Below are 26,610 nucleotides of genomic sequence, written 5' to 3' on the forward strand. Positions count from 1 at the left end.
TAAGGATAGGACAATATTTGGTCGAGATACAACTATTTGAAAATCTGGAATCTGAGCGTTCAAAAAAGTCTATTGATAAATATATTTTTAATATATTTACTGTAGGAAATATTTTTATAGAGCATGATCTTTACTTAATATCCTAATGATTTTTGGCATCATATTTTGACCCATACAATGTATTGTTGGCTATTGCTACAAATAGACCCGTGTGCCTTATGACTGATTTTGTGGTTAGGGTCTCGAATATGTTGTAAGAAACACATTTAATATTTTCATTACTTTAAAAACCTCAACACGTAATGCTCATTTATTCTTCGTAGTCCGCCATTACTGGCTTGATAATGGGAAGTGGTTAGGCGCATGCGATTGTCACGCGCATCTCGTCACTAAAGCCGGTTCCTTGATTAGTAGTAAATCTCCATCAGCTGATTTCAGAGGGAGTGACACTTACTGCCGTAGTACACTGACAAGCAGGGAAATATTGCATTCATAATTGCAGGCGATTCATCCACGACTATGAATGCGATATTTTTCTTCTTATGATTTACTTCTAATCAAGGAACCGGCTTTACTGACGAGATGCGCGTGACAATCCCGTGCGATTTATCGTGCACCCCTAGAACTGATTGTGCTCACAAATAAACTGAACTTAAAAACAAAATGCTGTTGTTTCCGAAACACTGCTCAGTACCCCTGTAGATATATGGTGCTGTAATAAAATACATGAGAAAATAATGCAAAAATAGCATTTAGGTTTTAATATGTTGATCAGAAATTATACATAACCTACATTAATAGAAGATTTAGTATAACCATAAACCTAAAATTAATATATACAAGATACATTTAGCTATTATGAAATGCTTGTATATTAGCACGTTTAGAGTGGTAGCAATGCATGCCTGATATTTTCCCGTTTAATTCAATACCTTAGTCTTCATTCTAGCAGAAAATGTGAGCTCTCTACAACCTCTCATATATAATAAAGTCTCAATGAAAGAAATAAAACCAATGCAATACGATGAATGTCCACCCACAGACTGATTTAAATGGGATGAGATTAAAATGTATTGCTTTTGTGTGTGTGTGTGTGTGTGTGTGTGTGTGTGTGTGTGTGTGTGTGTGTGTGTGTGTGTGTGTGTGTGTGTGTGTGTGATTTTGGTTAGATGACAGTTTACAGTTTGAATTTACAGTTTGACAAAAGCAGAATTTTTGTTTTATTGCGACTGTACACAAATATAAGCAAACACTTTACAGTTTGAATTATGTCCCATATGAACAAAATGACGGAGTATGTATTGTTTTTATGTTTACACTGTTCAATCGCGCCCGCGCCTCTCTCTCTCTCACACACACACACACACACACACACACACACACACACACACACACATTCTGGTTTCCATGTTTTATGGGGACATTCCATAGACGTAATGCATTTTATACCATACAAACTGTATATTCTATTCCCCTTACCTACCCCATTCCCTAACCCCAACCATCACAGAAACCATTCAGCTACTTCACATTTTCAAGAAACATCATTCTGTTTGATTTATAAGCTTGTTTCCTCATGGGGACATCAAAATGTCCCCACAAGGTCACAAAAACACTGCATAGCAAAATCACCAGTGTTAAATTAACACTGCTGGTGTTTATATAAGTAACACCAGACCTGGTGGTCCCCATATAAACACCAGCAGTGTTGATTTAACACTGGTGATTTTGCTGTGTGGAATTCCTATCTTTGTGGGGACAATTGGTCCCCACAACGTGATAATTACCAGGTACACACACACACACACACACACTCACTCACATCACGTCTCTCTCTAACAGTAGTTGCGCATTAAGTTAATTTTCACCCAAGTTTTATTTATTTTTATATTGTGTATATTATATTATAATGTGACGTGTCCTGCTACTACTGGCACTTACAGGACCTCTTGCTGATGTGAAATTAACTCTGTCTGTCCCTCATCATGACCAGGCTGTGGATGCTTACAGGCTTGCAAATTCCGGGAATCCGTGGACCAATCACGGCTAATAGCAAGAAGGCCGACTCTTCTTTTTTTTACACGTAGCAGCATATAAGTGATCGTCCCTCCAGTTGGCTGTTCATATTGTGTTATTAGACTTTTTTGCCGATGGCCGGGCAACGGCCCTCCGTTGAACGACCGTTCTGGACTTTTCCAGAACACACAGATTGCCAATCCGTCCCTGTTTTATATTATGCTTTTTTGAGTTGCTAACTGGCAGTCTCTTGTTCTTTTTGTGTGTAGTGTGATACAGGAGATATCTGTAATACATTGGTAAAATATAACCAAATCTGCAAGCATCTTTCTCAGTGTATTCTCAAGTTAGTGGTGGATCATAATGGCTAAAAGTATTCATAGCGGAATACGTTGTGATAAAACACTAGTTTTTTAAACATAATGCATATGACTTTGGAACAGCTACTGACAGAAAGCGCTCTTTACAGTTTTTTTGGATTGCTTAGCACGATTTTCAAAACAGGGCCCGTGTTTTCAAAACACTACACACAATTAGCACAACCACACACCAAATACGCAAAACACTACAGATCCTTTGAATAATTAATCACTCTTGTAAAAACTATACACTTCTGTTTAAAAAGCACACTTTGTTTACCATATGAAACACACACGTTTCACATTACTATTCTCTGTTTGCATGAGGTACACCTAAAACACTTTTAGCACTTCTACTTCCCTATGATTAGAGGAGGCAAACACTACACTACACAAGACCAATGTTGCAGACTGAAGAAACTCATTTATTTGTCAACACGCCCAAAATGTTGACATGGAGATTCATAATATTGTAACAAAATGTCACTTTACGTATTGTACTGTAAGCAAGACACCTTGGTGTCATTAGCAAGACACCTTGGGAAGAAATGTTTTGAATGACGAATCCATCCTTGCATTGCTGCTACCTCCATCTGGTCACAGGCCTCCTCCATGGCTTGGATGAGGGGAACCTCAGCCTGGAGATGGAGACCATATACCTTCCACCGCCATGCCGAGAAGGATCTATGGGGTTAAGGAATGGAGAGTATGGTGGAAGATTTAGGATGGTGAAATGTGGATGTTGCTGAAACCATTTCTGAACCAGAGAAGAGTGGTGGAAAGACACATTGTTCCAGACAACAATGTATTGCATATGATCGATTTGATTTGCTGTTGTTATGTTGTGCAATTGGTCCAAGAATGTAAATATGAGTGCTGTGTTGTAAGGGCCCATATGGGCATGGTGGTGGAGGACCCCATTCTGTGCAATGGCTGCACAGAGTGTTATTTTACCCCCACGTTGCCCTGGGACATTGACTTATAGCCCTGTGGCCAATGATGTTTCTTCCCCTCCTTTGTGTTCTCATTAGGTTGAACCCAGCCTCATCTACATACCTGTAAATGAACTCATGCTGGATCTTCTCTCCATCCATTCATAAAACACTTGTAAAACTGACAGGCAAAATAGACAACGTGGTCAACCAGTGTTACGCGGATCTCATTTGTCAGATTCGGTCCTCTTTGAGCACCACCTTGTCTACCTCTACCTTCAGCATGGCCTCCATCTCTTCCTCTGTTGATTCCTCTTCCTCCCCTTCCTCCTCCTCCTTGTCCTCCTCCTCGTTCTCCTCCTCGTCTTACTCTTTCCATTGTGCTTGAAGACCGATGAACTCACACTGTACTTTGCTGCCTTCATTTTTTTGTTAAATCAACTCAGAAGTCATGTCAACAGAGATGAGTTGTCACAACTTATAATATGTGGTTGAGAAAGGTCAACTTAATTTTATAAGTTATAACAACTCACATGTAGTTATAACAACTCATCTCTAGTCAAGATAAATAATAGTAAGTTGGAATGACTTGTAAATCTGAGTTGATTCAACAAATTTACAGTGCACCTGCTGCTTTTTATAGCGATTATACACCTGATTGGTGTGTCTCCAATTAAGCAAACAAGTGTTTGCACACCTGATGACTGTGTTGAACCAATTGTTTGGACGGTGCTATAATTTGACAGTCAGTGCTTTGGTATTGCAAGGAAGTGACTTCATGATAGATTTTTGTGTGTAATGTATGTTAAGTGTGTTTAGTGTTTTGCAAATCACTGTGTGTAGAGTTTTGCAACAAGTGTGAGGTTGACAAAGTGCTTACAGTTGTGCAAATATGGGCTGATGTTTTGCTTCTTGAGTGTAAGGTTTTGCTAATAGTGTACTACTTTAATTTTGATATGTCAGGAATCGAAAAAAAAAAATGTAATAATGGCCACCTACTGTTTTGCGTGCATTTATATCTCTCATCGTCTGTTTGCCGTATCATTTTACAAATTTACTGATGGAAGACAGTAGGTTTACTATGTTTACCTCAATGTAGCATAATGAAAAGCAAATAAGTGAAAGCAACTGCAAGTGAACAAAAAATAAAATATTTCTTCGAAAACACCTAATATTAAACTTTAGAAGTGAAATATTTGCAGATTTAGCTGGTTTATTTGTATATATTTGTATATATTCTGCTTTTTGTTTTTTACAAAATGTTTTTCAAAAACAAATTAAAGTAAAGATTATATATATATACATATACCAATACCATATCTCTAAATAAATGTATAACTGTTTATAAGAAGCTTCTAAGAACAACAAGTATAACAAAGATACCACTCATAGTTTCATTTGTTGGCCTTGGAAGGCCGCAGACCCTGAATTGGGATGCACCCACTGCGTATGCACAAAGTCCCTCCCCAAGAGGATTTCATTTTTTAACGGTTGATGATTGGCTCTTTTTACTGGAAGGTGGGACCAAAGTGGCCATACTGACCACAATATGACTGACTATTCATATCAATACCAATGAGGCATCTTGTTAATATTACAGTTTTTTACGATCGCTTAGACACTAAAATTAAACTTTTCCCACAATTAGCAAAACCTTACATTCAAGGAACAAAACACAAGGCTGGACATTTTCAGCTTCACACTATTTACAAAACATTACACACAGTGATTTGCAAAACACTAAACACACTTGTATACATTAGACACAGACGTATCAGGATGTCACTTCCTTGCAATTCCAAAGCACTGACAGTTAAATGACCACACTTATGAGCCAATCTGTTAAACACAGCCATCAGGAGCACAAACACACTATTGCTAAATTGTAGACACACCAATCAGGTTTAAGCACTATAAAGATGCAGCAGGTAGGTTCACCTCTTTAACCTAAATAGAAAGAGTCAGAAGATAAGTGAGGGTGAGAGGAGTAGTACACAGAGGAGGAGGAGAAGAAGGAGGTAGAGGCTGAGGAAGACCTGAAGCAGAAGAGGAACGTGGACAAAGAAGAAGATGACCAAACGTATTAAATGAGATTCATGCAACACTAGTGGACTATGTTGTGAACCATGGATTGACACTAAGGGATGCTGGACTGAGAGTTCAGCCAAATCTTAGCAGATATACAGTGGCAACTGTCATAAGGGCTTTTCGACAGGAAAACAGGTAAAATAAGATCTGTCTACAGTTACAGTAATCAGACGCTTATTGTATGAACCATATCAGCACTTATGATACCCCTTCCTGTGACACTGTACAGTAAGTTACATGTATTATTCTCTACATAGAATTAAGGGTTGGGAATGACAAGGAGGAAGGAGGGCATATTCGAGAGAGAGAGAGAGAGAGAGAGAGAGAGAGAGAGAGAGAGAATTGAATTTCAAAACATCTTTAATGTACTTTCTCCAACATTATCTAGTACAAAACATTACCTATGGTGGAGAAAAAACAACAACAGCAGTACCAATAAAAGTATTTGTAATACATTATAAGATCACAATAAAATAGGTGCAAAACACAAGGTTTCATCTAAAACCTCACACAAAGCCCCTTTAACACACCAAATCATCTCAAAAGAAACTAAATCATTCATGGCTTTATAGTAATGAAAATCAACTAAAATTCTAGATTTAATCAAATTAAAAAACACTATATCTAAAACACAATTTGTGTCTTGTTCAATTTTCTTCTTTCTTGTATCATAAATTGCCATCTTTGCTTGACCTAGCACAAAGTTCAGCAACTGACACCTAAAACGATGTCTCCGAGTATATTTAAAACCACAAATGAAAGTTTCCAATGAAAAAGATTCCTCAAAAGATAAAAACAAATTTTGCAACACATTAAATAAAGGCGTTAGCCTAAAACAATGCATAAAAGCATGAAAAACTGTTTCCCTCTGAGAACAAAAGGGGCAACCATGAGTAATATCCGAATTTAAAACTGAGATAAAAGCATTGACCGCAATTGCGCCATGTAAAATTCTCCATTGCAAATCTCCCACTTTTTTAGTTAATGGTGACTTATATAATATTCTCCATTCTGGTTTTGTATCTTCCTTCAATTGAAGGATAGTACGCCATAGTGTGTCAGTTTTACCATCTAAAAACTTTCTATTTAGAGATTTAACACAGTTCTTGTACAATGTTCTTCCAGAGGCTGAAACATCCCCTAGAAACAATAGAGTCTCAACATTTAAAAAAGGCCCTTTACACTCATCCAGATCTGGTAATAACCACATAATGGAAAAAGGGTCCTCACAGATTGAATGAGCTAAACCCCTCGAGTAGTTCTCTAACAGTTCGTGTTCCTCAGAATTAAGAACAGACTTCCATTTCTCAAGTAATTTTGCCATCAGGCGTGTTGACTTTATTCCTAGATGCTTAGCGACTAGGTCAACATTTCCAAAGTCTGTTCCAGATAAATGTATAAGATGACCGAGGGTTATTACTCCAGAGTTTAAGAGAATCTTATCAAGAGCAGGAAAATGTCCATTGTTTGTGATATCCAAACGTGAGCCGTAAACCAAAGGTTCCTGAAACAGCCAGTACAATGATGTTGCATTACTAAGTCTCTGCACTTTAAACAAAGACCAAACTTTAAAGAGATTCCTGTAAAACACAGGCAGTGTTGTAAGGTCCGACTTATGGAGTTTTAACCAAAACAAAGGCTTGTCCAAGTTCATCTGCTTAAAACTTCTTAAAATGGCAAAAGCTACAGCTATCCAGTTTGATTCCATTGATCCAGAAAGGAGCCTCTGTACAAACTGCAATCGAAAGGCCGCTAGTCTGCTTTGAAGATCCATAAGTCCATGACCTCCCTCTTCTTTGGGTAGGTACAAAACAGCTTTTGGCACCCAATGCAGTTTATCCCAAAAGAAATCAATCAATATTGATTGAATTTTTGCCAGAAAGTCAGCTGGAGGGTCGACACAGATTAGCTGATGCCAAAGGGATGATGCTATCAAATTATTAATTATCAAAATACGCCCTTTGTACGATATCTTGGGGAGTAAAAATTTCCACCTTTCTAGTCGACCCATGACTTTTTCAATTACTCCCTCAAAGTTTTCTGTACAATTGTGTCATTTCCTAGGAAAACTCCAAGGTACTTAAAGCCATCCTTTGTCCAAGTTAGTCCATCTGGCAGGCTGGGTTCTCCATCTGACCACTTCCCAACCAGTATGGCTTCACTTTTAGTCCAGTTTACATTAGTAGACGAGATCAGTTTAAAATCTCTTAAGGTTTTTAACAACACATCTATATCTCTTTGACCGCTTACTAAAACAACAACATCATCAGCATAAGCAGATAATTTAAAAACATTTGTACAATTTGGAAACCTCAGTCCACACAAATCATTTCTTAAACTATTTAAAAAAGGCTCTATTGCTAAAGAATACAACATACCAGATAAAGCGCACCCCTGTCTAATACCTCTATAGACTTTAAAAGGAGCGCATAAGTCACCATTAACCTTTAAAATACTTTCAACGTCACTGTACAAAACCTTTATCATTGCAATAAACTTTGAATTAAAACCAAAAGCAGCTAAAACATTCCATAAATAATCATGTTCAATTCGGTCAAACGCCTTTTCTTGGTCTATTGACACTAGACCAAAATCCAAGTTAAGATCATTACCAATAATCATTATATCCCTAATAAAAGAAATGTTGTCAGAAATTCTTCTACTTGGTATACAATACGTCTGATCAGGATGAACAACTTGCTCTATAGCTTCACTCAATCTGTTAGCCAAAGTTTTAGAGAGTATTTTATAATCACTGGATAATAAACTCACCGGTCTTCAATTTTTAACATCATTTAAATCTCTTTTTTTCGGCAACAGGGTAATCACTGCTCTACGGCAACTAGTGGGTAACCACCCACTAGCAAAACATTCATTAAGTACATCCAGTAAATCTTGACCCAAATCTTGCCAAAAAGCCTTATAAAAATCAACCGGTAAACCGTCTATTCCAGGAGATTTACCACATTCCATTTTTGGAAGGGAATTTTCCAGTTCACCAAGGGTTAAAACTTTACTAAGTTCAAAATTAGCTTCTTCAGATATCTGTGGCAAGTTATTTAAAAATTCATTATCAACATTAAAACCTACTAATTCACTTTTATATAAATCCTTATAAAACTCAACAGCCCTCTTTCGAATATCAATAGGATTAGACAACAGTATACCACTCTCTGAGCGTAAGGTATGAATAAACCTTTTTTGTCCATTCTTTTTCTCCAAGTTAAAAAATTTTTTTGAGGGAGCATCCATTAATTCAATGCTCTGAAATCGTGACCTGACGAGAGCTCCTTGTGTAGTAATTTCTAACAGCTCAGCTAAAGAGCTTTTTTTCTTCTTAAAGGTATTAAAATCAGTTGTATTATCTGAAATCACATCATGTGTTTGAAGCTCTACTAATTCTTTTTCTAGCTTTTTCCTAGAGCAGGTTATGTCCCTAGTGACGTTGTAAGTATATTGTTGGCACAATTGTTTGACTTGCACTTTTGCTAGGTTCCACCATTGTTGTAAAGACAAAAAAGATGATTTTGTGGTTTTAACATTTTTCCAAAATTGTTTAAAAATAACTTTAAAATTCTTATCACACAATAAATTGTTGTTAAAATGCCAATAAGCACTTTTTGGCTTAATTAAACCTAAAGTAAACACACACTGTACCATGCTATGATACAAAAACCTACTGGAATGATTGAGCAACCTCTAAAAAAACTAAGATGATGCTTAAAAGTATAAAATCTATCCAACCTTGCTAAAGACAAAAAATGATCATAAGCATGAACCCATGTGTATTGTCTCTGACTGCCATTAAAATATCTCCATACATCAACAATTTCATGACAATTTAATAACTGAATGAGCCGTCTGCGCGATAGCATATGTGGCTCTATATGATTTCTATCCAAGCTGTGCTCAGTACAGTTAAAATCCCCACCTAAAAATAACAACTCTGTAGAATCACAGCTACACAAAACTTCACAAAGAGTGTCCAAAAAAACCATTCGCTCTAATGCATTATTTGGAGCATAAACACATAAAAAAACAAAAAAACGATCTTCAAATTGGGCTCTAATTTTTAAAAGTCTCCCTTTAATAATTTCCTCTATCTGATAAGAACAGGGAATAAAATTTTTAGAAAACAAAATAGCAACCCCACCACTAACTGAAGACAAGTGACTTAAGATAGAAACACCATCGAACTCTCTTGCCCAATCAGCTGCATTTATTGCGTCACTATGAGTTTCTTGAACAAACACAACATCCATTTTGTTTTGTTTTATTACTTCATACAATTGAAAACGTTTCCTGTTATCCCTTGCCCCATTTATATTTAGAGAAGCAATAAAAATTTCTCCCATAAATGAGGAAAGAAAAAGCCCTAGCAAAACGAAATCAAAACATGTATGATTTTTATGTACACTGTTAGATGTCGCTGTAGATTTAGCAGTACATTACTGTAAAAATCCACAGTACTATACTGTATGTGTACATTACAGTACAGTACTGCAGTTCATAATGCATTCTGGGTAAATTTGTTTGAGCGGGAAAATTTTACAGTATATTTTGGTCTTGATGTAACCTTGCTGTAGCCATTGCTGTAATGTGCCAGGTGTACTTGCAATAATCAGAGAAAGTGCGCCAACGTCAAATCACACAGAGGGAGAGAGAGCACAACTCCTGGCTGCAGCTGAAGGAGGACGATTGATTTCTGGCAGTTCGGTAAGTTTGAAATATTTCTGTTTCATGAAAACTTAATTTTTAGTTTAAGAATGTTGTCAATAGTTTGTCACAATATTGTTTTAAACGTGCAATGAGAGAGAAAAACGGTCGCCAACAAAGTTTCAATCTCCCTCAGAAAGTAAGCTTACACACAGATGTCTACCGCTGCTTTAACTCGCTTTACACCTTTTTTTTTAATGAATATAGGGTTGTTTTAACTAAATTATGAGGGTTTTGGTGAGTTTATATTGTGTTGAAAGTGTGGTGACAATGAAACTATTTTTAACGAAATGGACAAAGACAACCCGCCAGCGCGGTCTTGCGGTCCCAGCATAATGGTCGTTTATCTCGGCGTTTCATCCGTTCAGTTAGCGTCAGAGAAAAGTATTAAGTTCGACTGTTTGGCAAGGCTGACTCGTGGTTGTAAACAGTCAGGACTTGTCACACCGTACACAGCATACTGTAGTACTGAACTCCTCCACAGAAGTGAAAACAAGAAACCTCATAACTGGATACATGCATCGAACTCATCGCAGCTTTAACTTCTACCAAATATCATTCAGACCTGGGCTCATCTTAATATCAGATGAACGAAAGGGATTGCCGCGCGTATTGTTGTTGTTATTATATTACGGTATATCATCAAAAGCAGAGAATATCTTCTCTAAAGCGTTTTACACGTCCAGTAAGTTGTCCAATACATTTTTATGGCATATTGTTTCCACCACTTCAGATGCATTACACGCTGTATATAAGTTTCCAAAACACATCAAATCAATGCACGAAAAGAGAATGGGCTCCGCATTTACGTACCTTTGTCTTCTCGTCTCTGTCATCTGATCCTTCATCTCTGGATGTAAAATACGGTAGTCCATTATAACATCGTGTAGGAAACTGGCATCACCAGGATTGCTCAGATTTAGGCGATCATGTTTATCTTTAAAGTGAGCAGCTAGCTACTTGTTAAAAAACTTTGCGTGACATAGTGTTACACCGCAGCCGGTCCGGGTAAAACATTAAAGGGACAGTCCTTTTACCTTGTCACTATAAATCGCTATTTTCTGCACTAAACGAGACATTTTCAGAGATTTTCTGTAGACAAGATGTTATAATTAAAAAAAGACTTATTTAGATATTTATATATAATATATAATATAACAACTAATATATATATATATATTTGTTTTACAACTGACTTAACACTTACAGTAATGTTTTATTTGTTAGCATAGCATGATATTAGATTTAAACACTTAATACATTTTTAAATCAATCACTTTGTCTCTGCACAATGAACATTATCAAATATTATTAATGTTGTAAAATATATTGTTCATTGTTAGTTCATATTAGCTAAGGCATTACCAAATGTTAAGGAATAAACTCTTATAGTAAAGTGTTACTAAATTTTCTTTTACCATTTCCTTCACAATGTCTACTTATTTCTATGGCTAACAGATTTTGTAACATTTGTCTTTTTTACAGTCTTACCATTGCTTGTAAGCTGGATTGGGTAAGATGGATCATCTTTAAAGGCACCAGGCAAGTACATGATGTACAGTTACAAGTCATGTATTTTTTCGACTGCAATATTAAATGCTTTCACGTCACATGCAAAATTACACAGGAATGTGGCTGACTTTTTATTTGTAGTTTACATGAGTGTCCTTGCACTTTTATAGGAGTTAAGGCAGATGTGGAGGCACAACGGGTGATACCAGACACACACCAAGCACATTATGTTTGGTAAGTTTGTACTTTACCACTACAGCTTCTTTAAATACCCATGTATACACTCATTCACTCATTCACACACAACACTGTAACACGACCATACACAACATGTACACAATTGTCTTAGTTTGCCATGTAGAAATATACAAACAGAAATATTCAGACTTTGGTTATAAGAAATTTAATTTAATAATTGTATTTATTTAGCAGGGGTGTCCCTGGACTTTATTGACAAAAGATTTTGTTTTCAGAATAAAAAGTTGTGTCCAAATCAGTAACAATTGTACTTTCTGTTCAGGACATTCAATCATGACATGATCCAGGTGGATGCTGTCCATTGAGGAAAGAGTTTGTTCAGCGGTAAGTGAATCTTCTGTATTTTAATGTAATTAGGTGTGGAACAGTAGAATAAGAGCAAAAGGTTTCAGAATAGGAGTAAATTCAAGGCTGAGTTTAATTTTTTAAGAATCTTTTTCTATCTTATATTTGTTGACTTAATGTTTATGATATTTCTAACAGGTTTCTGGATAGAATTAAGTCCAAAGATGGGAAAAAGTGCACATCCAGTCCAGACAAGGAGCAAGCAAAAAGACAAGGAACTTGGTGCAGAGAAAAGCTGTGGCCATTGACCCCCATGTGAACAGCTTCATGCAGTCGCTGATTGAGTTCGAATGGACGACTTCAGTAAAGGCCACTGTGGTCTGTCTGCCACAGTTTAATTTTTAATTTATTTTTAGTGTTCAATGAAATTCAAGTAGAATATTTAAAACTATGGGCCAGTGTTGTTTTTACCACGGTGAAATGTTACCTTTTAGTCGATGATGGACTTTAAACTGAAAACTTCAAACTATGGAACAGTGTTCTATTTGCCAGAGTTAAATATGTTACAGCAGGGGTCTCCAAACTTGTTTATACTTGTTGATTTTATTTTATGTTACTTGATTATATGTTTATTATTGTTTAAAATCTTGTTTTAAATATGTTTGTTTCAATTAAATGTTTTTTTTAATAAAATTTTGATACAAACATTGCTTGGATTGCCTTTTAATTCATTATGTTTTAATTTAGCATTTTTACCATATTAATAACTATAGATTTAAACCTAAATCTCTAGCTATTTTATATAATATTATTGTATTAACTGTAATAAGTAATAAATAGTATTTATGGGTCAATATAGACATTACAGTAAATTACTGTAAAAATAGACTACTGTAATAAAATATTGTAAAATTACAGTACAGTACTGCTTTGTAACTATACAGTACTAGTTTGTGTACTGTAAAATGGTATTACAGTACAGTACTGTAAAACCAAAATACAGTAACTTACTGGCAACCGTGCTGCCAGTACCGTACTGTAAAAATACAGGGAAATCGTTAACAGTGTATGGTTAACATTGTGACCAGACTGAGCATTAAGCTTAGAGAGGATTTTCTTTAAATGATAAACTTCTTGATTAGTGAAGCTCCCTTCGCTTTTAAAGAGTTTAGCCTTCTCAATGAACTGAACTACATCAGGAAAAAATTCCTCAATACGGACTTTTCTTGCATTCTTTGTCTGTTTCAGAAAAGATTTAATGTCATCCACATTATAAATCTGATTTGAAAAACCACTCGCAGGTAGCGAAACACGCCACACTGCATTCAGAAACGTCACTTTCACTTTCGGTATCAGTTGGACTCCAATCACACTCATCCATCATTTTCGCTTGTTTTTCAGTGCGACGCTGTTTTAAGCGTCTTTTTTGAGGTGTCTTAAAAACAGCTTCCTTCAATCCAGTCACAGATACTTGGTTTTCCTCAATACTTGTAATAAGCTGTTCAACAACTTCAGCAGCATCACTACTATTTTGCGCATCATTCAACCGATCCGCCGACTCCACGTTATCCGAAACTGCGCCCTGTATCTCAGCCTCATTAACAGCTGAACTTTCCCCTTCAGGACTATTCTCTGTTGGCGCTACCCTGGCCACTGTAGCCATCGCTACCTGAACCCGACTCGGCCCAGGTATTTCTGCATCAACAGTATTTGCCTGTCTTTCCCCGGGGGCATCAGCTCTGACCGGACATGCGCGAATCAGATGTCCCATCTCACCACAACCGAAACACTTCATACTGTTCGTTGTGGCAAAGATAACATAATTATAATCATCATGCCGAAAATTTAGGGACAGATCTAAATCATCTAAATTATCCTGCAGAATCATATAAACGTAACGCCTAAATGATATCACATGCTTTAACTGCGGTGACTTGCACCCAATTGGGATCATTTTTATTTGAGACACCAGTCTACCATATCTTGAAAGCATTTTGGCCAGAACTTCATTTGCAATGAAAGGCGGCACATTAGACAGCGTTACTTTTTTTGCCGGAGTTGAAAGAGGGAGTACTGACGTAAACATCCCATTTATTACAATCCCGCTATCAACCAGCTGATTTGCCAACTCAATTGTTTTAACAAACACAACTATAGCTTTGTTCATGCGGGACGCTGACATAATATTTTCACATCCAACTATTTCACCTACTGCCAAACTACACTCTTCTATACTCACATCTGAGTCTACTTTTACCCCATGACGTCGAGACAGAAAATTAAATCCCCCGCCACCTGAAGCCGCCATGCTCCAACTATAAAGCCTGGAGCAAACGCTCCAGTGCAAACACCACCTCTTTACACTACACCTATCACCAAATCTACAAACTTAACCTCAAAAAAAAAAAAGAAAGAAAAATAGAAAAGATAGAAAAGTTTAAATCTCTCGTACCTGGCACAGCAGCCAAACACTCACACTCCACGCTCCGCCCACTCACCCCGCTCATGCGCACAGAGAGAGAGAGAGAGAGGTAATAAGTATATCAGGCTGAGAGAACTACAAGCAAACATTTTCGGTGACCATGCCATATCCAATAATGTCCATCAGGTATCTTAGTCAACACTGGCACGCATCCTAAAAATGACATCAGGTTTAAATGAAACAACAGATTAGCAGATGGATGCTGAGGAAATCCTGCATGAATTCATATAAATTGACGAGGCAGGGTTTAAACTCACAAAAGCAAAAAGGAGAGGCAGAAATATCATTGGCCACAGGGCTATAATCAATGTCCCAGGGCAATGTGAGGGTAACATCACCCTTTGCATTGCCATTTAACAGCATGAGGTTCTCCTCCATCATGCCAAAATGGGCCCTTACAACACAGCTCACATTCTCGCATTTTCGTATTCTGGGACAATGTGTCAGTCCACTGCCCTGCTTTGGTCCAGAACTGGTTTCAACACCATCCACACAGTCAAAGCGCAAGAACTACGCATTTGGTCAAAATTGAGTTAAGAGTTGAAATAGGCTTCGTGAGATCTTTTGTGTCTTGTGACAAGGTCTCCTGGTTCAATTTTGTCCCATTTCAGACAAACATGTGTGCCAAAATTGCAATAACATGTTTGACTGCCTGGTGTAATAACTTTAAGGGCATTTTTCTCGGTTTCCGTTTTTGCGTAGTTACTGCACCTAGCCTTTGGAGGGCAGTATATCTTCCACCATACTCTCCATTTCTAAACCCTATTGAAGAGTTTTTCTGAGTATGGCGTTGGAAGGTTTACGATCTCCAGCCCCAGTCTCAGGTACATGGCCATGGAGGACGCCTGTGACCAAGTTGACGCCGTAGCTGTGCAAGGATGGATTCGACGGTCCTTCCTGCGTTGTCTTGCTAATGAAGATATTGCTTGTGATGTTGATGAAATTCTCTGGTCAGATCTAGCTAGGCGAAGATATAATGTATAGTATGTTTACTGTAGCATTTTTGGTACAATATTGTCAGTTTGTCCAGATTTGTTGTTCTGTTGTTTGCTAAACTAACAGTGTTATGTTCACTACTGTAGCATGACACCTGGACATGTTTGGTTGTGATTCTCCATGTTGACTGATTTGGGTATATGGAGAGAAATCAATGATATTTTCCTCAGTCTGCAGCATTGCTGTTGTGTAGTGTTTGGTGAACTATTGTGTAGTTGCACTTTCTCTGTGTACTTAATTTACAGTACTCTAATCACTGAGAATTAGACTTGCTAAAAACTTTTAGGTTAGCAACAGAAGCAGAGGTGTCATGCCCATTCAAATTGAGGGGGCACTTGGTTTTTTTGAGCCAAATGGATTTTGCATGCAACCTCAAAATCAAAGAAACATCCATTAATCAGTTATTTGACTTTTAATCTGTTTAATATGCACAATATTATCAATTCTGTGCTGCATCCTTTTCACTTTTTCCTACTCATTTTGATAGTGTTTTGATCGTGTTACATTACTTTAGTCATTATTCCGATTGAATAGTATTTGATATGAAAGTTAGTCAACACTTTTATTTTGGAGGCTTTTGCATGAAAGCAGGGGTGTTCAGATTGTTTGAAATGTAAGTGCCATGGAAAAGACTGAAAGCTTTATAATATTTCGTTTGATCTGTGAGCTGTGCACACTGTGCCCCCTTAAAAAAAACTGGTGCATGACGCCCCTGAACAGCGGTGTGTAACTGGTTCAAAAAGTTTGAAGTCTAATGAAATGTGTGTGTTTCGTATGGTAACAAAATATTGGTTTTATAAAGTCGTGTATAGTTTTGAAAAAAGTGTTTCATTTTGCAAATGATCTGAAGTGTTGTGCTACTTTGGTGTAGGGTTGTGTTAATTGTGTGTAGTGTTTTGACACACCGGGCCCTGTTTTCAAAATTGTGCTTAAGCAATTGAAAAAAACTGTAAACATCTTTGACTTAACTGACCTCTGGAAGAAATACCTTTTTAAAATGTTGCAATTTCCTAAAGACAATGGACGATGGTGAGCATGGATCACTGTGCAAAGAGAGGTTTGGCAGCTGGGCATGAATTCAAGGATCTGTAGCTAACGTTGTATACATTAATTTTACACAGTAATGTTAGTTCAGTGTAGTAGTTGATTGATATGCTTTTGCTTGTTATCAGAAATAATCTACTCTAGAGGGGTTGTTATTGATTCTATGTAGAAGTCTACCGGATGTTAAGTTTGGGCCACAAAAGCCGTTTGTTTATGTTGTGGCCGCTTAAACCGTTTATAGTAGAACAGGAGATTTTAGAACCCCAGTGGACCTTGTGAGCTCTTATGGCAGATCTCAAGCAATAATAAAAGATAAAGGAGGATCCTGGTAGGTTATGCTCTGTACTTAAATCATTAAACCGGTTTCCCATTTTCCTAGAAAACCCAAGACTTATTGTCCACAAGAAGAACTTTGGTTATGAATTAACAGAGTGTGTGAGTGTCATTTAGGCATGTCAGATGGATAGCAGATTTTTGAACTGGGTTTTGCAGTTCTCAGAGGGATATTGCAATAAATTAAGGTCCCCGATTTATTAAACGGGAAAATTAGCATGAGAGCACACAAAAAACAGATGGGAGTTGAAATATCTGCGGGTTATTAACTAAAAAGGTGCAAATTAAATAACAAGGGCACAACAGCTCATTTCCATAATGACCAACGCAATCTACTAAGAGCAAGCGCAAATTAGTTCAGAGTTGCAAATAAGCAGAGCTGATGAGGTGCGGGTGATCTACTGTGATTGAGGCACAGCTTGTTGTAACCTGCACTCTAAAAATGGCTGGGTTATTTTTGACCCATAATGGGTAAATATTGGTCAGAACACAAGCTGGGTTAAAAATGACCCCATGCTGGGTTTCACGAGTTTACACTTACAAAAAATTCTGAACAGGGTTATTAATTTGCGTATTTGGCGTGCTGTCTGAGGAGAGGGCTCGGAGCTCGTTAATGGCCTGAGCCCGAGAGAGGGTTCCTGGTTCGGCCTTAGGCCCACTCTTCATTCACCTCCAGAGAAACTGAGCTTCCATGGGCGGGACATAATCGCAGCATTTATCCAATGACCGTCTAGTTTCGAAGCGCTGAAAAAACTGTTCAAAGCAGCCCCATTGAAGTCAATGGAAGCTGGGCTTCAACAGGGAGACGCTACGGGAATGTATGAGATCGAGTCAGCCGGCCTGCTGTATGTAACTGATTCTAAACGAACTCGTCTTTGAGATGAAGGTTTCTAAAGTATTTTTAGTCAATAAAATGTTAATACAATAGTACATATTTGACCATTCATTTTTTTGACATTATAGGGGAAGCCGAGCTTCCCTTGTAGTCTTAAAGAAATCGCCACTGGTAATGAGCAAATGGCTCCTGTTATGACCACTGCAGAAGGATTTACATATAAAAACTTTCTTCTCTACTTAGGACAAAGAGTTTAAGTATTGTCCAATGGTATTGCTACTTCAGACTGTCAAAGGCTTTTTTAGCATTTTAAGATGCTGTGGTGCAAAGTGTGTCTCATGTAGCTGCATTTATGACAGTAAAATTATCTGATCATCCTCATGCACCAAATAAAAAATTTATAATCAAGTAAATCAACGTTTGGCCTACAATTTAACATTTTATAGAGACACGATCTTTAAACGAATCATCAAATTTGGGACTCGAGTCCGAGTCCACATCCCTGGTAATAGTCTCTTCTAACTTTGTGCATCAAACACTTTATACTGTAACAGGGAATAAAGTTATGTACATATCACATTCATTTCTTCCTGAAAGTTTTCAAAATGTGAAAGATGCCTTAACTGGTGTAGACACGAGGCATTTAGCTAAAACAACACAGTGATCAGATAAAGGACATGGCCATATAGCACTATATATTTCTGAATATGAAGTGTGAGATATGACAATGTAATCTTTTATGTCTTTTGTGTCTAGAAGAGTAATACTGCCTCACTGTGAATTGAGGAGTGTGATATTTATCAATTAAGCTAAAATGAAACATTAATATACATTTAATTAATTAACAGGAATGATCAAGAGAAAAATGTACATCCACTACTGCTTTATATCAGCACTGATAATAAGGAAACAATACTGAATCTGCAGGAAAGTGTTTTTTTTTAGCAAGAACAGGAAATACATTTTTATCAGAGATGGGACATAGATCCAAATTAATGCAAACTTATGACCCGCTATACATGCTTTGTTTATGTCATTTGTAAGTCGATTTGGACAAAAGCATTTGCTAAATGACTAAATGTAAATGTAATATATGACACCATTTTCACAGCTATCTTTCTAGGACGTTAAAGGGAAGCTTTTATTTTAAAACATGAAGTGTACAACATAAATAACTATTCAATAATGATGATGCAGCTTCGTAAAAAAATTAAGAAAACCTTTGAACACTTGTTTTCCCCAAATGTGATGTATGTGAATAAATGCCAGGTCATCGTAATGTCTATTCAAGTAGTCTAGACAGACGCTTAATCTCTGTATCTGCCTCGTGCTTGAGTAGAAGTGTAAACCCACACTAGATTTGACTGTCTGTAAATACCAACAGAGATCTAGTGAAACCTAATGCAAGAACAAATGGATCTGAACAGTACAATAACATTACCCGGTTGGCCATTAATATACATAAGATGTTGACATAATGTTTCACACTAACAACCATTATTTCCTCTCTTGTGTGACCAGACCATTTAAAAAGTCCTCAACCTCTAGATATGACTTGTGATTAGCTTTGTCTATCTTGGGTTTGAGTTGTGTTGGATACATGATAAAAAAGTCTAAAAGCCCATTTTCTGTTTTCTGTGGAAACTTCAATGAAAGCACAGTGACAGCTGATGATGAACACACTAATCTGTTAAATTTCTTTTTTACCGTCGACTTGTAAATTTCCTCAACACCTTGAGAATACAATCTCGTATCTATATACAGTAATAAACATTTGGGGCCTGTTTGTGTTGTTGGGGTGTGGCGGCTGATTTACTATGATTTCATTATCTACTATTTACACTGTTCAATGAAGGAAAACCTATTGGTAGAGAATCCAAAATGACATGAGACATGAGATTTAAAGCTTTCATGGCTTCTGGTACATTTACAATGCAAAAAATGTCCCTGTGTCTCTGATCCCCTATTAGTTTATTTCTAAGATGGCTGTTCAGGCCTGATGATCTACGTATTTCTCTTACCCCACAAGAACAACTAGACAACTTCATCTGAATGTTTCATTTTGTGATAAAGAGTTTTAAACTGTGTTTCAATAAACAACGGTTGCTTCTCACTTTATTCTGATTTGAAGACATAATGTTGTTGCCAAATACAAAGTCATAAAAATGGAAACACAATCATTTAAATGGCATGGTTATATATAGATATATGGGAAGGGTCTGTGAAGCCACAGAGCTGAGTTGCCATTGTGCTCACATGTCATGTGACCTCCATGTTTTTTCATTTTCAAGAACAAAAGCACAGTGCCTTAATTTAGCTAAAAAGATCCTGCACATTTATCTTGTGTTCATGCTAAATGTTTGTTTAATAAATTATAAATTCATTTTTAAATCTATGAATATTTTAATATATAATTTAATATACAACATATATTTATGTATCATTTTCTCCATGTTAATCTCCAGATCGTGTTGGATGGGCGTGTATGATTGGATTTCTTCAAGTGTTATGGACAGTTTGGAATTGTTTACGGTCATTTGAAGATTGGGGTAAAGTATTAATCATCTGCTTTAATCATCTTCTCTGAGTGATGTTTCATTTACTATCAGCTCTAGTTTATTGTTCTCAAACCTTTTTAGTTCTTCATTTATTCATCATTCATCAATTAAGAAACAAATGATCATTTAATTTATGCTTTCTCAACTTTCAAGACACAGCAATTACAGCTATACAAGTATTCATTATCCTCACATTGTAAACAAAAATCACAGTATTCTTCCTCGTTTTGTTAAAAAAAAACCTTGTTTGCATTATTTCCAGTTTCATATAAAGGCAGTCCCAACTTAAATGTTGTTACTGCATTGACAAGACTCTTAAGTAAGCAGTATGGCTCCACACTGTAATCCAGTTAAAAATGAAAACAGAAATGTAAAACAAAAAAGCAAAAACAAGATATTAATATTGATTAAAGATATTGAATGTTAAGAACGTTACTGTGTTTTGCTGAGAACGTTACTGTGTTTTTTTCCCATTAAAGCCACAATTCACCCAAAAATTATATTAAGCCATTATTTACTCATCTCATGTTGATCTGACAAAATGTGGATCAATCATCTAAGTGAAGTCATTTTAAAAAGACTTCTGTTCGATCTTATCCACACATTAAAAGTGAATACTGTCATCTCAAGCTTTGGTGTTGCATGTTTACTGACTGTAGATGTTGCGAAAGAAACAGATACACCTGTAGAAGTCAGACAAAGGTTTGGTTCAGATGTCTGTCATGAAGGCCACAGTCATAAAGTCTTAACTTTGATGTGAACGGTTAAATCATAAACAGTGTGATGTGGAGTCTTTTCATGCTGAATAAAGACCAGACATGTTGCTGTGTTCGTGGGCCAACTGCATGAACATGTTAAAGCAAGACTGTGTCAATACTTGATTGATCAACTAGCAAGTATACATTTCTAATCAGTCTTACTTTTTCAGATTCAAATTAGACCAAACTACCATTTTTATGTAACTGACTTGAGCCCTATTCGCACTGGATTAGTATTATCTGGGGACCTCATGTGATTTAGAAATTACCCCACACACACACATCTGAATTTCGTGTTGCGCATTCGTACTGGATAAACAAAGCTTGTGATTTTACTTAAATTTACTGAAAAAATCTCGGATATGGTGTCAAGGCGTAAGGCAGTGTTCTAATTACACCTGACGCTTTTCCATGTTAATCAGTTTTTTAACAAAAGCCTTGAAAAATGATATACGAAATGACAGATATATAAAATGATAGGCCTTGACAGTTACTGAAAGGTACTAGCCACTCAGCATTTTCATTGGCCAAAATTTTGTTGTTGGTAAAATAAAATTCATATGAATAAACGTGACTTTGGCATCCTTAAAGGTGCAGTGTGTAATTTTTAGAAGGATTTCTTGACATAAATGCAAAATATTATACATAACTATATTATCAGTGGTGTATAAAGACCTTTTATAATGAACCGCTATATTTTTATTACCTTCGAATGAGATTTTTTTCTACATACACCGAGTGTCCCCCTATGTGGAAGTCGCCATTTTGTGCCCCCATGTTTCTACAGAAGCCCACTTTGTTTACTAAGTTGTCTCCATCGATGACATGTTTTTCCGGTGGCGGCTACCGTAGTTTCTCTTTGCGTTTCAATAGCGAGGGGTGAGCAGTGGACTGAGCCGCTGGTTGCAATTTTCAACTTCACCACTAGAAGCCGCATAAATGTATACACTGCACCTTTAAATGACTTTAATTTGAATAATTTTACTTGATTTAGTTAGATTAGATGCAGATTGACCACCCAAATTAAGACTACATTTTTTAGCTGGTATATATCAGTATAGATCATATCATATATTTAGGGGCATGATAAAGATGCTAGTAAGGCATAAATAGATTAACTTCTATTGAATATATTAAAAGTGGAGCAGGGGTGTAGAAGATTAACTAAAAATATAAACACAAAAAGACAAACACTTTAAATATTTATTAACAACAGCAATAAATAGTGTCAAGACATGTACATGAATTTTACTGTCAATTTGTTTATGCAGATTGTATTTTATAAGCTTGATCATGGTTTCTATAAAAAGGGTTCAATTCAATGCACTCTTTTACTGACAAATGTCAAGAGGTCATTATTGTTGCACAAAGTAGCCTTCATTAATATGATGTGCGAACCTCTCCACTCTTCCCTTGACTTCGGACAAAACTGGGACATGTGCATTCAGGTATGCGCTATGAATTTCCCTCCACTCTTGGCCAGACAGTGTGTGCTTTAAATCTCTTTTAAGCAATTGTTTTATCTTTCCCGAAGTGTGCCTGTATGCGCTCAGACTGCATCCCGTGCATTCGCAAATCCATCAGCGCTCGAGCTCTCTATGATAAATGAAAGCTGCGCTGACGCGTGCGCTGAAAAAAGGTATATCCGACCCGGCCTTACATTACAATGGGTCCCAGTGTCGCATTCCGCATTGTTTATCATTTCACATAACTTTTAAGAAAACTACAAAAAATATATATATTCAACCTGCCAAAGTGGCTAGTGGGATTGGCTGTCTTACCCACAACAGCAGAAATCTATGCGCATTTGGCGGGTTGGTGGGTGTTAATGTCAATCCCTGGACCCCACCAAATCCTGGCCAAATTACAGAGATGCCGATTCGCATGGGACTTATATTATCACAGGACCTCTGTGTTTAGCAAAACATTTGCAGGGGAACTTTTACTTTACATTTAAGATTAAGATCACAGACAACCGCCACAATTATTACAAATGACTAGAGGTCACCACATAATACTAATCCTGTGTAAATAAGGCTTTAGAAGAGTTTTAACCAGTCTTGAAGAAAAAATTTGATGACTAACTTTTAAATGGTAATTGGTAAATGGAATGCATTTATATAGCGCTTTTAACAGACCTATGGCCATCCAAAGCGCTTTACAGTTAGCCTCACATTCACCCATTCACACGCACATTCATACACCGACGGCGGTGTCAGCCGTCATATATATATATTTATATATATATATATATATATATATATATATATATGTGTATGTATGTATATATGTATATATGTATGTATTTATGTATATGTATATGTATATGTATATATATATATATGTATATATATATATATATATATATGTATATATGTATGTATATATGTATGTATATATGTATATATATATGTATAAATATATATATATATGTGTGTATATATATATATATATATATGTGTGTGTATATATATATATATATATATATATATATATATATATATATATATATATATGGGATGTAAACGGATAAGGAAATTTAACGGGTTTCGTCAGTGGTCGTTGGTCAGGCATCGGCTGGGGATGACGTTGAAGGGCGGCCAGTAGATCAGTGGTGTGTTGACCTCCACGGCAGCAGGAACTGGGTCTGATTGTCTCAATGTCCTCGGGTTTGTGGATAAAACAGGGAGAGAGAAACAAAATCCTATTAGCATAGGGGGCGTTCGCATGTAATACAAGTGTCCGACAGTGTTGTGTTTTAATATATGCTCGGTTCCAGACAGTCTAGCTATTGCGGCATTGGTATATTACCCAGACAAGTTATGTGAATGCTTTGTTCCGTACAAGCAAACTATTGCCAGATAAGTATAATTTACTTGACAAATTATGTGAATGCTTTGTTAAAGAAAAAAGTCTTAAGTTTAGATTTAAAGTGATCAACTGTGTCTGATTCATGGACATCAGTTGGCAAGTCATTCCAGAGCTTAGGGGCTAAGTAGGAAAAGGATCTACCACCTTTAGACACTTTTGATATTCTAGGGATAGTTAATGAAGTGATATAAACTGTATGGGTATTGAGACAGACCCTCAGACTACAACTCTCATTAGTAATGTCTTTACAAACACAAGAGAACTAATAAACACTTCTCTAGAACTGAGGAAAAGATTTTTACAAAGTTGTTCAGTTTGTGTTCTGAAGATAAAGGGCAGTCATATGCTGATCAACATGGGATATGAAATATTTTTCATTTTTTGAGTGAATTGTCCTTTTACTAATGATATTAAAATGTATTCATTTACAGGATACACCCGTATCACTGCTGTGTATCTGTTTGGATCAGTCGGTATTGTTTTAATCAGCGCTGTTTCACTGATGATTGAACTGATACTGAAAACAGGTAAACACAACACTTTATACAGTATAGAGTGTCTTTTCTATTTCAACATGTGTCACTGTGCACATACTGTAACAAAGTCCATAAGAAAATGATTTACTGAATTTGATGTAAAAGTGCTTGACTGGTCTGCAGAAACCCCAGATCTGAACCACACAAACCTTTGTGATTAAATGAAAACCAGACCGTGACCCAGAACTCATGACACAACATGTTCTTGTGTCTGAATGAAAGCCAATCATTGCAGTTATCTTTCATTATCATGAAAAGCCTTTCCAGAGAAGTAAAAGCTGTTACACCAGCACAGGGATGAATTCATGTTTTTTGTCATGCTCTTGAAGTTAAATGTCTAGTAAGACACAGGAGAGACATTGTGATCACTGATGTGGTCTGGATGAATGTTTTAGTTCATTACAGGTGTTCAGTGAGGTTTAGTTCTTTAAAACCAGATTTTGTTGTTTTCAGAAACAAATATTTATTTATAGACATTGCTTTGTGCACAGGGACATTATCATGCTGGTTTTACACTGTTGCCACAACAATAACAGCATGTGATTCTCTATAATTTACAGTAATGTGTTGTTTTCACTGACATTACAGAAATAACCAAAAACATTTATGAAGTCTCTTTAGGTATTTAATAGTTTCTTAAGTGACTGAGTAAAGAAAGACTTTAAGTGATATTTATGCATATTTATGCAGAAATAATTTGTTCTGATCAGATTATTCTGATTTGAATAAATTATTTTGAAAGATCCAGATTTAATGAAGTAGTAGCAATTGCACACTTCATATGAATAAAAAAAAACAACAACATTAATTTCATAATGTCTGTCTATGTTGTTAGAATTCAATTGAGTAACTGATAGTGGTGATGATAATATTGAAATACTTGTATATTGAAGCGGATACATAAGGTTGTGTGTAGTCTAATATTCATTGTTATTCTCAGTGAATGGTGAAGGTTTATTTGGGGATCTGAGAATCGCTGTGTTTTCCTCTGAAAGTCTCTTTGCTGCATCTGTGCTGATGTTACCGCTGCTTGCACCATGTAAGTACAAATTGAACTTTATTAAAGACATTCAGTTTAATTACTTTAACTTCTGATGTTTTGATTCCTGTCATGTTTGTCAAGTACATTTGTGACCCTGTCTGTGAAATCCAGTTTAAAGTATCATAATATATTAATGAATTTGAAATCAATGTAAAATCAATAAATGAAATCAAATCTTTTCAAGATGATAGTTTCACAATGTTTTTTTTACATTAAGAGCCAGATTTACTAAAAGCTTTGGCCAGCACAAACGATCTTTTGCCGTTAAACTACTGTGTTAAAGGGATAGTTCACTTTAAAATTAAAATTCTGTCATCTTTTACGCATCCCCATGTTGTTCTAAACCTGTATGAATTTCTTTTTTCTAATGAACACAAAAGAAGATATTTTGAGAAATAATGGTAAACACCCAGCAGTAAGTGACCATAGACTTCCATAGTAGGAAAAAATATTTTGGAAGTATTTTGATAAATGATGAAGAAAATATTTTGATAAATGATGACGGTACCCATTAAATTCCATCATATTTTTTATTCCTACTTACGTTACATATGTAACCGAGACGTTCCCTTTCAGTCGGTCACTACGACGTCACGTCGTGACCGACGAATTGGGAATCCCTACCAAAGCGCCACTGAAGCTGACCCTTCCAGTGCCTGCGTAAACCCTCCGACTCTCCCTATTCAGGGAACGGAAATGGGGTTGAAGCAGAGGCCGGTCACTACTTGTTCCTTAACCCACGATAGTGACTAGGCGAACTGGGAAGCGAACTCGCCAGGCGGGACTAAGATCGCTGCGGAAAGAAAACCCTCTAGGGGTCTACCACTAAGGTGATGGATAAAAAAGACACGAGGTCTATAAAAAATACTCTCTCTTAGTACACTAGAGAGGTGTGGAATAAACTCCGCTAAGGGAAACGTGGTAAATCAGAAACTTTCCACGGAAATACTCACAAAGAAACCACTAGGGGGCGCAATGTGGGCGCTAGC

General features: G+C 36.5%; 1 protein-coding gene and 1 long non-coding RNA gene across 3 annotated transcripts in view; both read left to right on the forward strand.

The window, feature by feature from the left end:
• The window catches only part of LOC135734286 (uncharacterized), a 199,744-nt gene that overhangs the window by 164,339 nt on the left and 8,795 nt on the right, over positions 1 to 26,610 (forward strand). The window contains exons 15-17 of the mRNA XM_065253215.2: positions 20,322 to 20,405; positions 24,475 to 24,570; positions 25,520 to 25,618. Of these exons, the coding sequence (XP_065109287.1) occupies positions 20,322 to 20,405; positions 24,475 to 24,570; positions 25,520 to 25,618 (279 nt within the window). The remainder of the gene's footprint in view (positions 1 to 20,321; positions 20,406 to 24,474; positions 24,571 to 25,519; positions 25,619 to 26,610) is intronic.
• Positions 8,491 to 13,232, forward strand: LOC135734285 (uncharacterized). Of its 2 annotated transcripts, XR_010527244.2 has the most exons (5): positions 8,491 to 10,111; positions 11,597 to 11,653; positions 11,794 to 11,857; positions 12,144 to 12,205; positions 12,365 to 13,232. It is a non-coding gene; the product is annotated as an uncharacterized lncRNA (long non-coding RNA). The 2 variants fall into 2 exon arrangements; XR_010527243.2 differs by lacking the exon at positions 12,365 to 13,232 and having other exon boundaries at positions 8,498 to 10,111; positions 12,144 to 12,353.

This window comes from Paramisgurnus dabryanus, chromosome 3 (assembly GCF_030506205.2).
Source record: "Paramisgurnus dabryanus chromosome 3, PD_genome_1.1, whole genome shotgun sequence".
In the NCBI taxonomy this organism is placed as follows: Eukaryota; Metazoa; Chordata; class Actinopteri; order Cypriniformes; family Cobitidae; genus Paramisgurnus; species Paramisgurnus dabryanus.